Below are 19,655 nucleotides of genomic sequence, written 5' to 3'. Positions count from 1 at the left end.
AGACCAGCCTCACCAACATGGAGAAACCCTGTCTCTACTAAAAATACAAAATTATCCGGGCGTGGCAGTACATGCCTGTAATCCCAGCTACTCAGGAGGCTGAAGCAGAAGAATCGCTTGAATCTGGGAGGCAGAGGTTGTGGTGAGCAGAGATGGCGCCATTGCACTCCAGCCTGGGCAAAAAGAGCGAAACTGTCTCAAAAAAAATAAATAAATAAATAAATAAAAGGAAAAAGGAATGAGATCATGTTCTTTGCAGGTACATGGATGAAGCTGGAAGCCATCATCCTCAGCAAGCTAACACAGGAACAGAAAACCAAAAACACAGGAATAGAAAACTGCATGTTCTCACTCATAAGTGGGAGTTGAACATTGAAAACACATGGACACAGAGAGGGGCACTTCACACACCAGGGCCTGTTGAGGAGTGGGGGGTGGGGGGTGAGGGGAGGGAATTTAGAGGATGGGACAACAGGTGCAGCAAACCACCATGGCACACGTATACATATGTGACAAACCTGCACATTCTGCACATGAATCCTGTTTTGTTTTGTTTTGTTTTTAGAAGAAATAAAGAAAAAACAAAGAAAAAGAAGAAACAAGCAAACAAAAATGATTCACATTTAAAATAATAAAAAATAGGTCGGGCATGGTGACTCAAGTCTATAATCCCAACACTTTGGGAGGCCAACGCGGGCAGATCTCTTGAGCCCAGGAGTTCAAGGCCAGCCTGGGCAACATGGCAAAACCCTGTCTCTACAAAAAGTACAAAACAAACAAACAAAATAGCCAGGAGTGGTGGTGCATGCCTGTCATCCCAGCTACTCAGGAGGCTGAGGTGGGAGAATCACTTGAGCCTGGGGGGCGGAGGTTGCAGTGAGCTGAGATCACGCCAATGCACTCCACCGGGGGCAACAGAGCAAGACTGTCTTTAAATGAATCAATAAAATAATAAAAAACAGAGAAGAGGAAAGAGACCTAAGATACATTTCCAAATCTGAATCAATAGGATTTATCAACCTTCTCCCCTGCCCTCAAAACAAATTCCTTCCTCAACTCTGTTCTCCTGACACTACTCATAGGTTACGTATAACAGCATTATCACATTTGCTGTCATGTGGGCTCCTGGCTAGCGGCTGCTTCACAGCTTAGTGAACAAGAACACTGAGACAGGGTGGGTCTAAATCCTGGCTCTGCAGCTGATTATTTGTGCGATTTTGTCCAAATCACTCCATCTCATGAGCCTCATTCTTCCAGTCTGTTAAGTGCTCAAAATAAAAGTATCCAATTCAATTCAGTATGTAATGAATTATTTAGCCTAACAAATAGTTATTATAAATCTTTGGGCCAGGCGCAGTGGCTCATGCCTGTAATCCCAGCACTCTGGGAGGCCAAGGCGGGTGGATCACCTGAGGTCAGGAGTTTGAGACCAGCCTGGTCAACATGGTGAAACCCCATCTCTACTAAAACTACAAAAAATTAGCCGGGTGTGGTGGCAGGTGCCTGTAATCCCAGCTACTCAGGAGGCTGGGGCAGGAGAATCGCTTGAACCCAGGAGACAGAGGTTGCAGTGAGCCAAGATCGTGCCACTGTACTCTAGCCTGAGCAACAGAGCAAGACTCCGTCTCAAAAAAGAAAAAAAAAAATCTGCATGAGGAATGTACATAAAATGGTACAGCCATTTTGGAAAACAGTCTGGCAGGTCCTCAAATAGTTAAACATAGAGTTACCACTATAGCCCAGCAATTCCATTCACCCAAGAGCATTGAGAATATCTGTTAACACAAAAATGTGTACACAAGTGTTTATAGCTGTATTATTCATTAGAGCTAAAAAGTGCAAATATCCCAGTAGTCCATCAACTGATGAATGGAGAAACAAAATGTGGTATACCCATACAATGTCATATTATTTGGCCATAAAAAGGAAGTACTGATACATGCTACAACATGGATGAACCTTGATAACGTTATGCTAAGTGAAAGAAACCAGACACAAAAGACCACATATTGTATGACTGCATTTATATGAAATGCCCAGAAAAGGCAAATCCATAGAGACAGAAAGTAGATTAGTGGTTGCCAGAGACTGGAGAGGGGAGATAATGGGAAATGCGGAATGACTGCTAATGGTATGGGGTTTCTTCTTGGGGTGATGAAAATGTTGTACAATTAGATAATGGTGATCATTGTAAAACTTTGCGAATACACAACACGCTGAATTGTATATTTTATTATATTTTATTTTTTTTGGAGACAAGGTCTCGCTCTGTCACCCAGGCTGGAGTGCAGTGGCAAGATCTCAGCTCACTGCAACCTCTGCCTCCGAGGCTCAAGCAATCCTCCTGCCTCAGCCTCCCGAGTACCTGGGACTAGAGGCATGTGCTACCAGGCCTGGATAATTTTTGTATTTTTAGTAGAGATGGGGTTTTGCTATGTTGCCCAGGCTGATTTTGAACTCCTGGACCCAAGTGCTCCACCCACCTTGGCCTCCCAAAGTGCTAGGATTACAGGTGTGAGCCACTGCTCCCGGCCTAAATTGTATTCTTTAAAAGAGTGAATTGTATGGTGTGTGAATTATATCTCAATTTAAAAACAACCACAACAACAACAACAACAGCAACCACCTTTGCATGTGTCAGGCACTAGGGATTCAATGGTGAATAAGACACAGACCCTATCCTCAGAGAACACAGAGCCCAGGGGGAGAGAGTCACAGACAAATCAAGTGTTACACCATCTACAGGAAGCACCATGGAGGAGAGACATGGTGCCACGAGAACATATGCTTAGAGAAGGGGATTTCATCTAGACTGGGGCTCAGGGAGGAATCTTTCAGGGTGAGGCTTATGCTAAGAATTTTCCACGTCAGAATCAGTAGAATTGATCAACCCTCCAGAGGAGTAAACAGCAAATGAAAAATCTTACAACAGGAGGATGCAGAGACATTCCGAGAGCTAAAAGAGGGATGATGTGAACAAAACACATAGGATACAGGGCCTGTGGTGTGACGTTCCAGCTGGAAAGGTAACAGGCTGATTACACTGGATCTTCTGAGACAATAAAGAGTATGCAGTAATCTCAAATGACCGAAACTGGCCTTCCTCCTCCCTAACTTGCCTTGCCTCCATTGTTGCCCATATCATAAAAGCACCACCCTCTTCCACCCAGTGGCTTAAGACATGAAACTCAAGTCATCCCAGGCTTTCTCCCCGCCTCACTCTCCACATCCAGCCTATCAGCGAGCTTGTGGGTCCTACCACGTAAAGACTTGTCATCTCCAGCCACTACTGTCCCCCAAGCCCAGATCACCATCAGCTCAGGCCTGGACTCCTGCAACCCTCTAACCTGGTCTTCCCAATCCTACCACCCACACATGACCCCACCAGCCCATCGGAATGGACTACTCGAGATGCAGATTTGATCAGGCCACATCCCTTGAAAGGCTTCCTGTGACCCTCGGGGAAATGCACAAACTCCCAATGATGGCCCCTGAGTCCTGTGCCATCTGGGTCTGCCCTCTGTGTTTTTGCCATGGTAACCTCCTTCACACCCATTAATACTCCATGCTCTCTCCTACCTCAAGTTCTTCCTGGGCCTGGAACATTCTCTGCACTAGCCTAGCCAACTAACCCTTCAGATCTTTTGTTTGTTTGTCTGTTTGTTTGTTTGTTTGTTTTTGAGACAGAGTCTCACTCTGTTGCCAGGCTAGAGTGCAATGGTGCAATCTATCTCAGCTCACTGCAACCTCCGCCTCCTGCAATTATTATAAGCAATTATTCTGCCTCAACGTCCCGAATAGCTGAGACTATAGGCACCCACCATCACGCCTGGCTAATTTTTGTATTTTTAGTGGAGGTGGGTTTTCACCATGTTGGCCAGTGGTCTCGAACTCCTGGCCTCAAATGACCACCCTCCTCGGCCTCCCAAAGTGCTGGGATTACAAGCGTGAGCCACTGTGCCCAGGCAACTCTTCAGATCTTAATGGTCATTTCCTTTAAGTGCCTGACCTCTTGTAGTAACTTGACTGACTCCAGCAATAAATCCTTTTGCAATGTAACCTACGTAACATCTGAGTTTCCCTTTGATAAAACTCATCATATATTTGTTCCTCCGACAGTTCAGAGGGCAAGGGCCTGTGCCCACCTTCCTCACCACTATCCTCTCACCACGTAACACAGAACCCACCACCCACCATGCCTCCTGCCTGACAAATTCCTAACCATCCTTCAAATCTCACTCACCTATTACTTTCTAGGGGGCAGTTTCCCTGAGCACCAAGACAACGGGACACATTCCTTTACACACCCTGCTGAACATCTCTTTTTTGAGGGGCAGGTAGAGATGAGTGTCTCACTGTGCTGCCCAGGCTGACCTCAAACTCCTGGCCTCAAGCGATCCTCCTGCCTCGGCCTTCCAAAGTGCTGGGATTACAGGCGTGAGCCACCGTACCTGGCCACAACTGGTTTAGATTTTCTATCTTCTTTGCCCCAGCACCTAAAACAATGCTTGTCACAAGACTCCTCTCAGGTCAGCCCACAAGAGCTCCTATGAAAATCTCTAAACTGTAGGCTGGACACAGTGGTTCCCGCTTGTAATCCCTGCACTTTGGGAGGCCGAGGTAGGTGGATCACCTGAGGTCAGGAATTTGAGACCAGCCTAACCAACAAGGTGAAGCCCCCTCTCTACTAAAAATACAAAAATTAGCCAGGCATGGTGGCAAGTGCCTGTAATACCAGCTACTTGGGAGGCTGGGACAGGAGAATTGCTTGAATCTGGGAGGCGGAGGATGCAGTGAGCTGAGATCACGTCACTGTACTCCAGCCTGGGTGACAGACGAAGACTGTCTCAAAAAAAAAAAAAAAAAGTAAATCTCTAAAATTGCATGCAAAATTCTATGTGCATTCAGGAGATAGGCTGTGACTTCTGTCAGATTTTCCAAGTGGCCTAAGATCTGAAAGAAGAACTTTTCCCCAGATGCTAAAGGAGCTTCAAACAGCGCTGCCAACACAGACTTCTACTATGAAAAACCATCCCCCTCTAGAATACAAGTTCCAAGAGGGCAAGAATCAAGGACCTTTACCTTTTTTTTTTTTTTTTTTTGAGACAGGGTCTTGTTCTGTTGCTCAGGCTAGAGTGCAGTTTTGTGACCATGGCTCACTGCAGCTTCAAACTCCCGGGCTCAAGCGATCTTCCCACCTCAGCCTCCTGAGCAGCTGACACCACAGGCACGTGCCACTATGCCCAACTAATTTTTTTCTTAAGTTGAGACAGTACCTCACTATTGTGCCCAGGCTGGTCTCAACTCCTGGGCTTAAGCAATCCTCCCACCTTGGCCTCCCAAAATGCTGGGATTACAGATGTGAGCCCTGTGCCTGACCTCTTTACCTAGTCTGTTAATTGATATATTCCAAGTACCTAGAATGGTGCCTGGCACATTCTTGATGTAGGTGTAAAATGACTAAATATAGTCTCAGACAACTGAAACAGTTATGTAGACAGTATATGTATTGGTTATCTATTGCTGAGTAACAAATTATCCCAAAACACAGTGGCTTAAAACTACATGTATTATCTCAGTTTGTCTAGGTCAGGAGATAGGGTATAGCTTAGCTGAGTGTTCTGTCTCAGGGTCTCTCACAAGCCTGCAAAGCGTCAGCCAGGGCTGCAGTCATCTGAAAGCTCAAGTGGGGAAGGATTTGCCTCCAAGCTCACCCATATGGTGAATGACTCAGTTCCTTGCTGGCTGGAGGCTGCCCTCGGTTCCTTACCACCACATGGGCCTCTTCATAGGTTAGCTCACAACACAGATGCTTGCTAGCTTGCTTCATCAGAGTAAACAAGAGGGAAGAACAAGACAGTGAGATAGTAAGAGAGAGAGAGAGAGAGAATGAGAGGAAGATCAAGAGAGGGAAACAAACAAGACAGACTTTACACTCTCGTAATTTAACCTTAAAAGTAGCACCCCATTACCCTTGCTGTGTTCTGCTTATTAGAAGCAAGTATCTAGGTCTAGCACACACTCAAGGGAGAGGATTATACACAGGCATGAATACCAGGAAGGAGGGATCATTGGAGGCCCCAGTGATCTTTGAGGCTGCCTACTGCAAGACATATACAGAATGTTTTCTCATATAGCATCCAATTTATTTAGGCAGCCAGAGCAGAAGGCACACACCAAATGCCTACAGGTCAAGCAGATGATGACAGGGAGGGAAGACATCAGTGGGGGGAGGTTTGGCAGACAACTGAGCCTCTGCCCACCCTCCATCAGGCTGATGCCAAGCAGGAATGCAGGTCAACTGTTGTCAGATCTTCCAAATTTTTTTCTTTTGAGACAGGGTCTTGCTGTCTCCCAGGCTGGAGTGCAGTGGTGCAATCTTGGTTCACTGTAACCTCCCCTGCCTCCCAGGTTCAAGTGATTCTCATGCCTCAGCCTCCCAAGTAGCTGGGATTATGGGCATACACCACCAGTTCAGCTCATTTTTGTATTTTTAGTAGAGATGGGGTTTTACCATATCGGCCGGGCTGGTCTCAAACTCCTGGCTTCAACTGATCTGCCCACCTCAGCCTCCCAAAGTGCTGGGATTAAAGGCGTGAGCCACCACCCCTGGCCGGCCTAATTGTTATTTCTTATACCCTTTTATGTGTGTTCCAGCCCTCTTACTGTCCACTCCACCCCCGTCCCACTTGCTCATAGGGATCTAACTAATTCACTTTGAGCACTTTCCACAGCTCTTTGCATGTAGCAGGCCAACAATATTGTTGAATGAAATATGAAACTCGACACATATCTCACAAGGGGCCATTTCCCCCTGTCCTAGAGCAGGGGTTAAAAGTGGTCTCAGGTGTCTAAGTTAGAATCCTGGCTGGATGACTTGCATGCTGCACGACCTTAGGCAAGTTACTAGCTTTTGAGAGCCTCAGCTTTCTCAGCTGGGAACAATCGTACCTGCCTTAGAGAGCTGTTAGATGGATTAGCTGAAATAATACACGTGAAGAATTTCGCAGAGTTTAGCGCACAACAGCAACTCAATAAATGATTTACTGTCACTCACATCATCCATTCCCTTTCTCTCCTCACTGGCTTCCTGCCTCATCACCCTTTAGTCCTTTATCGACCATCTTCTGCCACTGTCTACCTGGCTGGCAGCTCGAGTGAGCCACCACAACGCAAACTTGTCATTATCACTGAACGATTTAAACTCTTCAATAGTTTGCTGTTGCCCTTAGTAGGAGAAAATCCAAACTCCTTATCACAGCTCACCAAGCTGTCGTGGAGCTGTCTGCCCAGGCTCCAAGTCTCATCTTCACCTCTCTTCACACTCAGCACTCCAGCCACACTGAAGCTGAAGCTCTCCTTTCCTGAATGCTCCACCTCCACACTTACCGCCACTTCAACAAAGCCTTTGCAAGTGCCATTGCCTCCAGCTGGAACCTCTAATCCCGCCTCCTACCACCCCTTCTAGATGTTCCGTCTATGTGCTAACAGGGAATTCTTGATGTTTCTTGCTAAACCTGAGGGCATGCACAATATCGATTTTCCTCACCTGTCCTCTCGTCCAAGAACAAGGCCGGCAGAGAATAGGCAAATAATAAAATGTGCGGAATTGTCCACAGCAGCGCTGACCATGAGCAGACAGCGCCACCTGTTGACCAAAATCTGCACTTCAGTACCTGGAAAAGAGCTTTATTGCTTTCTATCCCTAAGACATGAGTAATGGCTTTGAAGTTTTCCAGTACATCCGGTATCTTCACTCCCACCAAACTTAGCAATGAAAAAAGCTAATGTTATTGCATACTTAGTGTATGCTAGGTACTCTCCTAAGTGCTTTGGTTATTAACACGTTTAATTTTTGCAACTACCTAATGAGGTAGGTAACCTTACTGCCATTTTATGATGGGGTAATCGAGGCACAGAGTAGTTAAAATGCCTCACCCAAGATCACACTGCTAGAAAATTTCAGTAGAAACTCAAAGTTAAGCAGTCTGGCTTGAACCTGCACTCACAAGCCCCAAACTCACTGCCTCTGTTCCATCTCCTTTACTCCAATGATCTAGTTACAACCCGGACACTTCTACCAGGAAGCTCCTCTTTGAAGGTACCGCTGTCACAGTGGCACTGGTGTCAACCACAGTCCCATCTGGACACAGAAAACGCAGCAGTTGGGTCTGACCTCCATGTTATTGCTCTGCTTGTGTGACCTCCAGCAAGCAACTTACTTCTTAAATCCTCAGCTTCCTCATCTGTAAAACAGGATGAGTCAGGGGGCTAACCCTATTTTACAGATGCAGAAGCTAAAGCACACAAAAGTGACAGGTGCAGGGCCACACAAAAAGCGGCAGACAACAGGCAAACCTAAGCTGTCTTACTTTTTTTTTGAGATGGAGTCTCGCTGTCACCCAGGCTGGAGTACAGTGGCACAATCCCGGCTCATGCAACCTCCACCTCCTGGGTTCAAGCGATTCTCCTGCCTCAGCCTCCTGAGTAGCTGGGATTACAAGCACCCGCCACTACACCCAGCTAATTTTTGTATTTTTAGTAGAGACGGGGTTTTGCCATGTTGGCCAGGCTGGTCTTGAACTCCTGACCTCAAGTGATCCACCCACTTCAGCCTCCCAAAGTGCTGGGATTACAGGTGTGAGCCACTGTGCCTGGCCTGTCCTACTCTTAAACACTACATTAGTCTCCCTCTGCTGGTAGGGGCTGTGTCTGTTTACTCTCAAATGCCACGCACACTGCTTTGCACATAGTAGGTGTCAACAAACTTGTTTTAATATATATATATACATACATACATACACACACAGTCACATTCCAGTGTGACAAATACTCCTTCACCAGGGGACAGCGCTACCACTCCAGGATCTTGAAGACTCGCTACAGAGAGCTTAGGCCTGGCAGTCCTCACAGATGACACCCAACAGGGAGCACTTTTATTAAAGTGGGAAGGGGTGGGGTGTACCCCAGGGTGTATGCTGACACGGACCTCATGCGGGCCCAGAGCTCTGCTGCACCCTCTTCATCAGCTCTTCATCCTGCATAGACAACTCTGTCAACTTTTTGCCCATTCGCTCATGGATGTCCAAGTACTTAGAGACACATCGGTCCAGGCACACAGACTCGCCCTTGGAGAGCTCTGCTTCCTTGTAGTGAGGAGGCACACACTTCCGGTGGCAGGCACTGGTCATTCTGGAGGGAGGGAGGGGCAAGGTCATGTCAGCAGCATCCTGTGACATCCCAGGAACCCTCGACCATTCCAGCCCTGCTATATTGATGTCACCTTCCCCAAGAAAGCAGTGTAAATCCTCAGTTTACACCTCAACCACTGGAAGGTCCTTGCAAGTAGGAAATTTGCCTGAGCCCATGTATATGACTAATTAAGTAGAAACAATTTGTTAAGGACTGGCTATGTGCCAGGCATCATGCTAAGTGCTTTACCTGCATTCTGTTACGCAATGCTTACAATTACCCCAAGAGATACTTATCCCCATTTTACAGACGAGAAAATTAAGGCAAACAGAGGCTCAGTAATTTTCTAAGAATCACATAGAGCTGAGATATGAACCCAGGTCATCTGACCTCACAGTCTACACTTAACAATCTTTCTAATTTATAGTCGTCAGGATAAACCAACCAATCAAGAGAGCTTAAGCCAATAAAAATAGCAGACATTTCACTGTTACTAAGTGTTGGGCTTGAGGCTAAGGACTTTCATATATTATTAGATTTAATATTTATGATGCCCTATGAGGTAGGTATCATTATGTCTTTTTCATAATGAGGAAACCAATTGTCAAACAGTGCAAGTAACATGTCCAAGTATACTGCTGGTGATTGGTGGAGCCAGGATTTGTTCCCAAATGTGCCAAATGGTTATGAGCACTAGTTGCAGAACCAGACTGAGGTGCTAGTTCTGGCATTGTTACCCACCAGCTGCGGACCCTAAGGAGGTTACTTAACCTCTAGCAGCATCAATTTCCTCATTTTAAGATGGGACTAATAAAATTAACCCACTGGATTATTTTGAGGATTAACAAGAGCCTGACACAGAATAAAGGGTTTTAAAATGTTAACTACTAAATGGGCTGGCTATGTGCTATTTATCAAGAGGCAAATACTCAGCTTTTCTTGGAACCTAACCAGAGCCTGGATTGGAGTTTCTCTTCCTGCTTGGCTCCTGCATTGCCAGTTCCATCCCCATCTAAATGCCCAACTCATTCTAGTGACTGCATCTACATTAGGATCAACCTTGGAGGTGCGTATGGGGAGGGTAAGCATGGGCCTCAGGCTCCCCTACATTCAGGAAGGAATTTGTTGTAAGTCATTCACCTTCGATATGGGTGACCAAGACTTATTTTCCAAGACAGGGTAGAACATAGTTCTCTTTACCTGTTGTACATATCGGCCATCATCTCCACCTCCAGCTCCGCAGCCAGCTGTTGGGCCCTGAGAGGATCCATCTCAGCCTAGCACCGTGGAAGGTATCTCCTTCTGGCCTCCTAATCCTGGGAGCAGACATCACCATCAGCACCCACCGCCGCCGTTCACTCTCCTACCCCTTGGGGCTAGAGGATACCGAGGACTCACAGGGCGCCAGACCACCACGGGCCACTAACCTCAGTGAGCTTAACCACCCCATTTTACGGATGTGGAAACTGAGGCCTCGCCCAAGGTCGCACAGGACGTCCATGGCGAGCCTGGAAATCGAGCCCCGGATCTCTGATGCCCCAGTCCCTGGAGGTCACCTCTATTCAGAAGATCGAGGACCGAGGCAGAACGCTCTAACCCATAAGCCTGAACCTCCAGGGCCCTGGGAATGAGATCGTACGCTGAACACAGGCGACCGGGACGCAGCCTAAAGGCTGCGCCTCTGAAATGGCGACGCCATAATCAGAGCCACATTGAATTCAGAGGTCATGGGTCACTCACCACTGCCTGGGACGGATCGCAATGCTCACGGAGACCCCAACTTCTGACAAAAACTATAACGTTACCCGCCTCTCCAGAAGGCTCCAGCGGAAGCACGTGGGTTACTTCCGGGAGGGAAGTCCCGCCTCTCCTTTGATTCAAACTCGCTTCCGGAACTAAATACCAACGAGACGGCGCCGGGAACTCGGCGATCCTAGAGAGGGAGCGGCCGGCGCCGGGCGAAGAGGAAGGCGACTTGCCAGTGCTAGAGGGGACGCCAAAGTACCATAGAGGCTTGGGCGGGGTGCAGAGCGTCTGCAGCCCGCTTACAATTCAAGTCCCTTGGGATGTCACAGAGCCGCTTCAGTTTATTGGTTCTGTAGGAAGAGGCGTGGCGACAGATATCAGTGAACCTCATCCCAGTTCCGGACAGCCGACTCCTGAGCGTAAATCAGGCATGGAGAAGGAAGAACGCCCCCAAACAGCGATTCTGTTTTTGTTTCGCGTTAAAATCCTTGGAACGTTTTTAAACGTCCCAGTGCCCAGCACTCACCTCATTTCAATTAAATCAGAATCTCTGGGAGTAGGACCCAGGCATCAATACAATTTAAAATTCCCCAGGTGATTCGTATTACAGCCAAATTTGAGAAGCAGTGCTCCATGGGACGTTGTGCGATTACTACTGTGTGTAGGTCACACTAAGCCCCTTCTGGTGTTGCAACGATAAGCGAGATAGGCTTCCTGCTCGTAGAAAGACAAGACGTGTAAAATATGTTTTCTTCAACAGTCAGAGGTCCTGAGCCACAAAGAGATTAATAAAAGCAATTTCGGCTGCCACCGGGGCTAATCTTGGGTGAGGGAGGAGGGTACTGGTGAACTTTTCAACTTTCAAGACTTAATGTGTTCTTCAAACTGCACCATTCACTCATTCCCCACTAAAAAGAAGGAAACAACACTCAGTCCCTTGATTTGTCACACAATTTCCTAGTAAAATAAATTTACAAGATGTAAATTGATGACGCAAGGGCACATTGCCCATTGGAAAAGGTGGGCTAGACATTTTATATGTGTGGTCCTCCTATGCTTCCCTAATTGTCCAAGACCATCCTGATTTTAAACAATCGACCTTTCTGCTTTGAAGACTCATCTTTGTCAAACCTTGTGCCCTGATTTTTAAAGATTGAGGTATAATATTCATAAAGTGCATAAAATACACGAATCTCAAGCTTAATTAAATATATATGTGTATATATACATTTGTATAACCACCACCCAGATCAAGATATAAAATACTTCCTGCACCCCAAAAAGTTATCTTGTGTTTCTTCCCCATCAATACTCCCTCTTAAAGTTAACCACTATTCTGACCTCTATCACCATCAATTCGTTTTCCTTGTTCTTGAACTTCATGTAAATGGAATTACACATTATTTTCTATTTTGTGCCTGACGTCTTTAGCTCAACGTACCTGTAAGATTTCCTCCATATTGTTGTGTGCATCTGTTATTCCTTCTGTTTTTTGCTGTCTAGTGTTTGATTGTATGAGCATGCCACAATTCATTTATCCATTCTCCTGTTGATGGATGTTTGGATTCTTTCTAATTTTTGCCTATTATGCAATAATGCTGCTATGATACTCTTGTACAGATGGACATATCTTGCCTTGGTTTTTGCTTTTGAAAATATAGTCAACATTGGCCAGGTGTGGTGGCTCACGCCTGTAATCCCAGCACTTTGGAAGGCTGAGGCGGGTGGATGACCTGAGGTCAGGAGTTCAAGACCAGCCTGGCCAACATGGTGAAACCCCATCTCTACTAAAAATACAAAAAAAAAAAAAAGTAGCCCAGTGTGGTGGCGGGTGTTTGTAATCCCAGCTACTCAGGAGGCTAAGCAGGAGGCTAAGGCAGGAGAATCGCTTGAACCCGGGAGGCAGAGTTTACAGTGAGCCAAGATCACACCATTGCAATCCAGCCTGGGCAACAAGAGTGAAACTCTGATCCCCCTGCAAAAAAGAAAAAATATAGGCAACATTATGGAAAGTTAAGAAACTGCGTGGGAAAAGGAGATGGGTTCTTACAAGAGGAATCTTGCAATATTTACTGGGCCTTACGAAAGTTTACATACTGTATGATTTCATTTAAGTAACATTCTCAAAATCACAAAATTATAGAGATGGAGAAGAGATTTCTGATTGCCTAGTGTTAGGGTTGATGGGGAGATAGAAGTATACCTATAAAGGGTAGCACAAGAGAGATCTTTGTGTTGCTGGATAATTCTGTATCCTGATTGTGGTGGTGGTTATAAGAATCTACACAGGTGATAAGATGTCATAGAACTGGCTGGGCACGGTGGCTCATGCCTGTAATCTCAGCACTTTGGGAGGCCGAGGCGGGCGAATCACGAGGGTAGGAGTTCGAGACCAGCCTGGCCAATATGGTGAAACGCTATCTCTACTAAAAATACAAAAAATTAGCTGGGTGTAGTGGCAGGCACCTGTAACCCCAGTGACTTGGGAGGCTGAGGCAGGAGAATCGCTTGAACCTGGGAGGTGGAAGTTGCCGTGAGCTGAGATTGTGCCACTGCACTCCAACCCAGGTGACAAAGTGAGACTCTGTCTCAAAAAAAAAAAAAAAAAATGTCATAGAACTATGACACACACACATTAGACCAATGTTAATTACCTGGCTTTGATATTGAATATAGTTATGTGAGATTTAACCTTTGGTGGAAGTTGCTAAAGGGTGTACAGGACCTCTCTGTACTATTAATGCAATTTCCTGTGAACCTATAATTATTTCTAAATAAAAAGTTTTAAAAATCACTACAAAAAAGAAAACAAATCACTGTCCGCACTATTACTGTTTCCCATCACTTCTTCTCACCTCCATGGCTGACATTGGGGTCCAAGCCACCAGCATCCTGCACCAGGGTCACTGAGTTTGTCTCCTGACTGCTCTCCCCACTTCTATCCATGCTGCTTCACTTTATTCTCAAAACAGCACCCGTCCAGAGTGTATCTGCCCAAGACTGGTGAGTTCTTCCACATCTCTCTCTGGCTTACTGGTTTTTCGTTTAAATTCATTTCTCTTGTCCTACTGTCATTAAATATTGAAAAGAGCAAAATACACTGGGTATGGTGGCTCATGCCTATAATCCCAGTCAGGTTTCAAGTATTACTAGAGCCAGCCGGCAATCATTAATATTGGACTATTTAATCACTGGTACCCAAACGCAGATGCACAAAAAGATCTCTCTTTCAGATCATCCCGGGCAAGACCTCCAAGTTCCTGTCATATTTCTGTTAATTAATTAGTTATTTCATTCAATATGTATATATCAAGTACCTACTATGAGCCAGGCAATTCTGCTAGGCTCTGGGCATACAGCCATGAGCATGGTAGATAAAATCCCTGCCCTCATGGAGTTTAAAGCCTAGTGAGAGAGACAGATGATAAGGAAATGAATAAGGTAATTTTAGATTTAGTATTATGAGGACAATAAAAACAGTATTATGCAGACAATAAAAACAGCTGAAATGATGGAGAGGAATTGAAGGTCATGGAAAACCTCTCCGAGGGAATGAAATTTCAGTTGAGTCCAGAAGAGTGAGAGGGAGTCTGTCTTACAAAGAGTAGAAGGAAAACCAGTCCTGAGTCGGAAAAGGGATGGATTTATTTAAGGAATAGGAAGGAGGCCACTGTGGCCCAGTGGTGGGGCTTCGGGGAGGAGGACTGGGGGGTCCCAAGCTTCATAGTAGTAAGAGTGTCCCCTGCACCCATTCTCCAAAAGCAGTGCCTTTCTTAGATCATAAAACGCACAGAGAAAGTGAAGACTTTTTTTGAGATGGAGTCTCTGTCACCCAGGCTGGGGTGCAGTGTGACTTGCTGCAACCTCTGCCTCCCAGGTTCAAGTGATTCTTGTGCCTCAGCCTCTCAAATAGCTGAGATTACAGGCATGCGCCACCACGCCCGGCTAATTTTTGTATTTTTAGTAGAGACAGGGTTTCACCCTGTTGGCCATGCTGTTCTTGAACTCCTGGCTTCAAGTGATCCACTTGGCCTCGGCCGCCCAAAGTGCTGGAATTACCGGCATGAGCCACCGAGCCCAGGCTTGTTTTGTTTTTTTCTTAGCAAAATGTGCTAAAATACTCAATTTTTTCTTAGTATAAAAATGTGTTCAGAGCCTAATGTGTACCTGTCACTTCAACTCAAAATAGAACTCAGGAGTTTTGTATTTTCCAGGCTCCATCCAGTGATCTGTCAGCTTGTCCCAACACTTTTGCCCTCTCTGCCCCTCCCCCTCCAAATCTCTCAGTCAGCTGTGAGCCCCGAGACACATCCCCTGTGTTGGCAGCTGCCCCACTCATCCCCTCCTTAGCCCAGCCTTAAGCAGCTGCTTTTGTCTGAGGACGACGGAAAGGGCCTATGTAAGGAACGTGGCAGGGGCGGGTGTGAAGGGAGCACAGGAGGCCTTGCATGGGCTCTGGCTGAGCAGCAGAGGCCAGGGCCATGCTCCAAATGGGTCCTGAAGATGGTTGTCAAGGTCCCTGTGGTTAGGAGAGTCCATTGGGAAGAAAGGTGACCACAGGACGGATGCTGCCAGGCTCAGGGCGGGAGGGACGTGCCGTGATTGAAAGGTGCCACCTGTCAGATCTTCCACAGGAAATCCGAGCCTCCCAGTCTAAGGGAAAGTGTTGTACCAACAGGCTAGTAAACAATGCTCTTCAGGCAGCCCAAGCCTCTTGAAGTGGGGGTGGGGTGGGGTGGAAGAGGGAGAGGAAGGGGGGAGGCGGGACCAAAGAGCTGGGGGCTAGAGGCCACTGGGGCTTAAAGGCAGCCTGGGAGTGAGGCCGCTCAGCTGGAGGAAAGACAGCTCCTGAGCCACAGGCAGAAGCCCCACAGGTAGGAGAAGCCCTGGGCCTCTTCCTAAGGGCCCCTCCCCATCTGCCAATTCTCACTCCCACCTTCCAAGGGCCAGAGCCTCCCAGGAGGGCCCCCCAGCTAGAGAAATCCAGGCTCCTTTCTAATTCTCTCCACCACGATATCTACTCGCTTTAGATGCCAGGGGTCTCAGCCCTGCACCAGAGCACCTACAGAGCAGACAGCCAGTGGCCATCCATGAGGAGGCCTCAGAGCAGGGGAGGGGACCTTGGGAGTCTCGAGAGTCAAGCTGGGTTGGGGGGTAGACTGTCTAAGCCAAGCCTGTCCAGCCCATGGGCTACCTGCGGCCCAGGATGGCTTTGAATGTGGCCCAATATGAATTCATAAACTTTCTTAAAACATTATGAGATTTTTGGGTTTTGTTTTGTTTTGTTTTGTTTTTGCAATTTTTGTTTTAGCTCATCCGCTATCGTTAGTGTTAACGTATTTTACATGTGGCCCAAGACACTTCTACTTCTACCAGTGTGGTCTAGGGAAGCCAAAAGATTGGGCATTCCTAGGCTAAGCAATTGAGATCGGCCTCTCCAAGGGAGGACCCCTGGCTGAGTGGGGAAGGTGGAAGCCTTAGGACAACGAGATGACAGAGGAGGCTGCAGTGGGTGGTGGACACATCACAGAACATCCAGCGTTTATACTACTGGGGGCTTGGTTCTTGGGCTCCTGGATCCCTTTCCTCCTGGTCTGCCAGAAGAAACAGGAAGAGAGAGGGAGGGGAGATATCTGCACTGCTGCTTTGGACACAAAACAGGGATGGTCTGGAGGCTTCCTGGGGAAGGAAGGAGGAAGGAAAGTAGAGAAAGATAGGAGGGGTGGAGAAACTTTCACGAAGGGCCTACTGTGCACCTAGAAGAAAGAGAGAGAAACTCCTCGGCTGAATCTGACTGCCCTTCCCAACTGGTGGGGTGCCCCAACTCTGGGCCGGGGCCTTTGGAGGGACACTGGGCTGAGGAGCTAGTGGGAGCATATATTTGGTGTGAGCTTTGGAGTGGAAGTTGGGACACGTGGATTCTAGATAGGGCCAGGACATTTGTCCTATAACTTTAGTCAAGGGACTTCAATTCCCTGAGCATCAAATTCCTATTGGCTCCCTAATGGGCTCAATAACCTATTCTGAAGGGTCACAGCAAGAAACGACCAAGAGAAAGCAGGGCCTCCGCAGTGTAAGCTGTAAACTACAGTAGGGCTATGAATGTTGGGGGTGGGTGGTGGTGTCCTGGTTTCTCAGCACTCTGAGCATATTCACTGCTTTTCTATTTGTGACAAGCCTGGAGGGTGGAAAGCTGAGGTGATAAACATGCAGGATAGCCGAGGTGTGTGTGCGTGTGCGTGCATCTACCCTTCCCCTCTACCACTCTAAGTATGCAGCATGTAGACAGAAGGAAAGATGGTTAGAGCTGCCAGGCTCAGTGGCTCATGCCTGTAAACCCAGCACTTTAGGAGGCCGAGGCAGGAGGATCGCTTGAGGCCAAGAGTTTGAGACCAGCCTGGGAAACATAGTGAGACCCCATCTCTATTAAAAAAAAAAAAAAAATTAGCCAGGTGTGATGACGCACACCTGTGGTCACAGCTCCTCGGGAGGCTGAGGTGGGAAGATCCCTTGAGTCCAGGAGGTCGAGATCACAAGGAGCTATGATTGAACCACTGCACTCCAGCCTGGGCAGCAGAGTAAGACCCTGTCTCTTTAAAAAAAAAAAAAAAAAAGATGACTGGAGCACTTAGCTATGTCTTAGCCAAACAGTGTCACACTTTGAGGTATAAAAAGGGTTTGTTATCATCCTACTGGCATTCAGTTCTCTCTGCCTTGACTCACTGATAAATGCCCTCAAGTCTGGGTCAGGACCTTGCCCTGGCCCAGGGCTGGTCACAGCCAACCTACACCATACGAGCTGATGGGTGCTGAGTACTCATTCATGCCAAGCATGCCTCCGAATCCTGTTTTGTTTTGTTTTTCTAAGAGCTAAGGTCTCACTTTGTTGCCCAGGCTGGAGTGTAGTGGCTATTCACAGGCATCATTATAGTGCACTGCAGGCTTGACCTTCTGGCCTCAGGTGATCCTCCTACCTCAGCCTCCCAATTAGCTGGACCACAGGCATGTGCCACCACGCCTGGCTCCAAATATTTTCTAAGCATGGGCTGCCTTAACCCTCCAAATATTTTCTAAGCATGGGCTTCCTTAATCCTCCACCATCCCTATGGGATGGGACCTATTGTTATCTGCAGAAATCAAAACACAGAGAGGATGGATAGCTTGCTCAAGGTTAACACAATTAGTAACCCATGGCAGCTGGGATCCCGTCACAGGAAGACACAAGAATCAATGATTTTCACCACTAGTCCATGTCACCTTCCAAACAAGAGCAGAGGGCAGGAGGGGAAGGGATTGTGTTAGACCAGCATTTGCCATGCTTTCTTCTGCTGCTAGAGACGGCAGTAGATGCTCCTCAGGAAAAACAAAGCAAAAAGAAAAGAAAACAAAGGGAGAGGGAAAAAAAGTCATGGTCAAATAGGTTCGGAGAAAAGTGAGTTAAGTGAAGTATAAGCAAGGTTAAGGTTTCTTGACTATCTGGTTTCTAAAATCTACTTAATTGCTAATGACGTTGTGTATCTGTTTTTGTTTTGTTTTGTTTAATTTTATTTTCTTTACTATAGAGACAGAATTTCATATGTTGCCTAGGCTGGACTTGAACTCTTGGGCTCAAGTACTCCTCCCACCTCGGCGGCCCAAAATGCTAAGATTACAGGCGTGAGTTACTGCGCCTGGCTGAAACTGTATCTCTCTAAGAGGGTAAAGGGTAGGCTTTTTTGTGGAGCAACCTTAGCCAGAGAATACTCTTTCTCCCAACCCCACAGAAAACCCTCTCCATGTCACGGGAGACCCTAGTTTTCCACAGAACACAGTGTGGAGAACCTGACCCAAATGAACCTCATCATTGTCAGTCGAAACTGAGGCCCAGAGAGGGAAAAGGACTTGCTCAGGTCTCAGTCGGGACTGGAAGATGCAGGTCACAGCCAGTTCCACAACTTCCCGGCTCCCAGCATATTTGCTGATGTATATCCATCACCCTGGCTCAACTTCCCTCTTTTTTTTTTGAGACAGAGTCTTGCTCTGTCACCCAGGCAGGAATGCGGTGACACGAACTCGGCTCACTGCAACCTCCGCCTCCCAAGTTCAAGCGATTCTCCTGCCTCAGCCTCCCAAGTAGCTGAGATTACAGGCGTCCGCCACCACACCCAGCTAATTTTTGTATGTTTAGTAGAGATGGGGTTTCACCATATTGGCCAGGCTGGTCTCGAACTCCTGACCTTGTGATCTGCCCGCCGCGGGCTCCCAAAGTGCTGGGATTATAGGCGTGAGCCACCATGCCTGGTGTCATCTTCTCTCTTACTTTAAGACATTGCTGGAGCCACTGAACCAGGAAGGGGGCTCTAGCAGGAATCATAGGACAGTGTGAGCATCTTTACAAATCCCAGCCTATTTTTAGGAAACAGTGAGGGCATCGAATTCAGGAACCCCAGGACTCTAGGTAAGACCCGAGTGGGTGGTGGGAACAGAGCCCTGTCCGTCTTCTTGCCTCCTGTCCTCTGCCCATTTACCCAGGTGCCCTCTGTACTATCACTGAGAAAGATGGTACTGCCAAGGGCAAGGGGTATTTTTAGTGTGTGACAGGAGTGCCCACTTTTCTTACTGCCTGAGTCATGCCCTGAGCCCTATTTGGGGATTGTTTTCTTTGTAACTACACCCCCCAAGAAGGGCAGGGGCATGAAGGAGCTAACCTGAGGCCCCTACACACCTGTTTTGTAGAT

At 47.1% G+C, this 19,655-nt stretch overlaps 1 protein-coding gene across 3 annotated transcripts; it reads right to left on the bottom strand.

Moving 5' to 3' along the window:
* Positions 1 to 8,753: 8,753 nt before the first annotated feature.
* Positions 8,754 to 11,079, bottom strand: TIMM10 (translocase of inner mitochondrial membrane 10 homolog (yeast)). Of its 3 annotated transcripts, none has more exons than XM_011998685.1 (3): positions 11,002 to 11,079; positions 10,393 to 10,508; positions 8,754 to 9,192 (listed from the first exon to the last, which is right to left on the bottom strand). In XM_011998685.1, the coding sequence occupies exons 2-3, from the start codon at positions 10,461 to 10,463 to the stop codon at positions 8,991 to 8,993; spliced, it is 273 nt and encodes a 90-aa protein (XP_011854075.1). In that variant the 5' UTR covers positions 10,464 to 10,508; positions 11,002 to 11,079; the 3' UTR covers positions 8,754 to 8,990. The 3 variants fall into 3 exon arrangements, with proteins under 3 accessions (XP_011854075.1, XP_011854073.1, XP_011854074.1); XM_011998683.1 differs by having other exon boundaries at positions 10,933 to 11,041; XM_011998684.1 differs by having other exon boundaries at positions 10,393 to 10,568; positions 10,933 to 11,009.
* Positions 11,080 to 19,655: the final 8,576 nt, after the last annotated feature.

This window comes from Mandrillus leucophaeus, unplaced genomic scaffold, assembly GCF_000951045.1.
Source record: "Mandrillus leucophaeus isolate KB7577 unplaced genomic scaffold, Mleu.le_1.0 Scaffold578, whole genome shotgun sequence".
Classification (NCBI taxonomy): domain Eukaryota; kingdom Metazoa; phylum Chordata; class Mammalia; order Primates; family Cercopithecidae; genus Mandrillus; species Mandrillus leucophaeus.
This window is presented reverse-complemented; position numbering and strand designations above follow the sequence as displayed.

Excerpts from the sequence above, each read along its gene's own strand:
- TIMM10 (XM_011998685.1), bottom strand. The coding sequence starts at position 10,463 with ATGGATCCTCTCAGGGCCCAACAGCTGGCTGCGGAGCTGGAGGTGGAG. Across the intron at positions 9,193-10,392 it reads ATGGCCGATATGTACAACAG|AATGACCAGTGCCTGCCACC; the intron begins GTAAAGAGAACT and ends CCCTCCCTCCAG.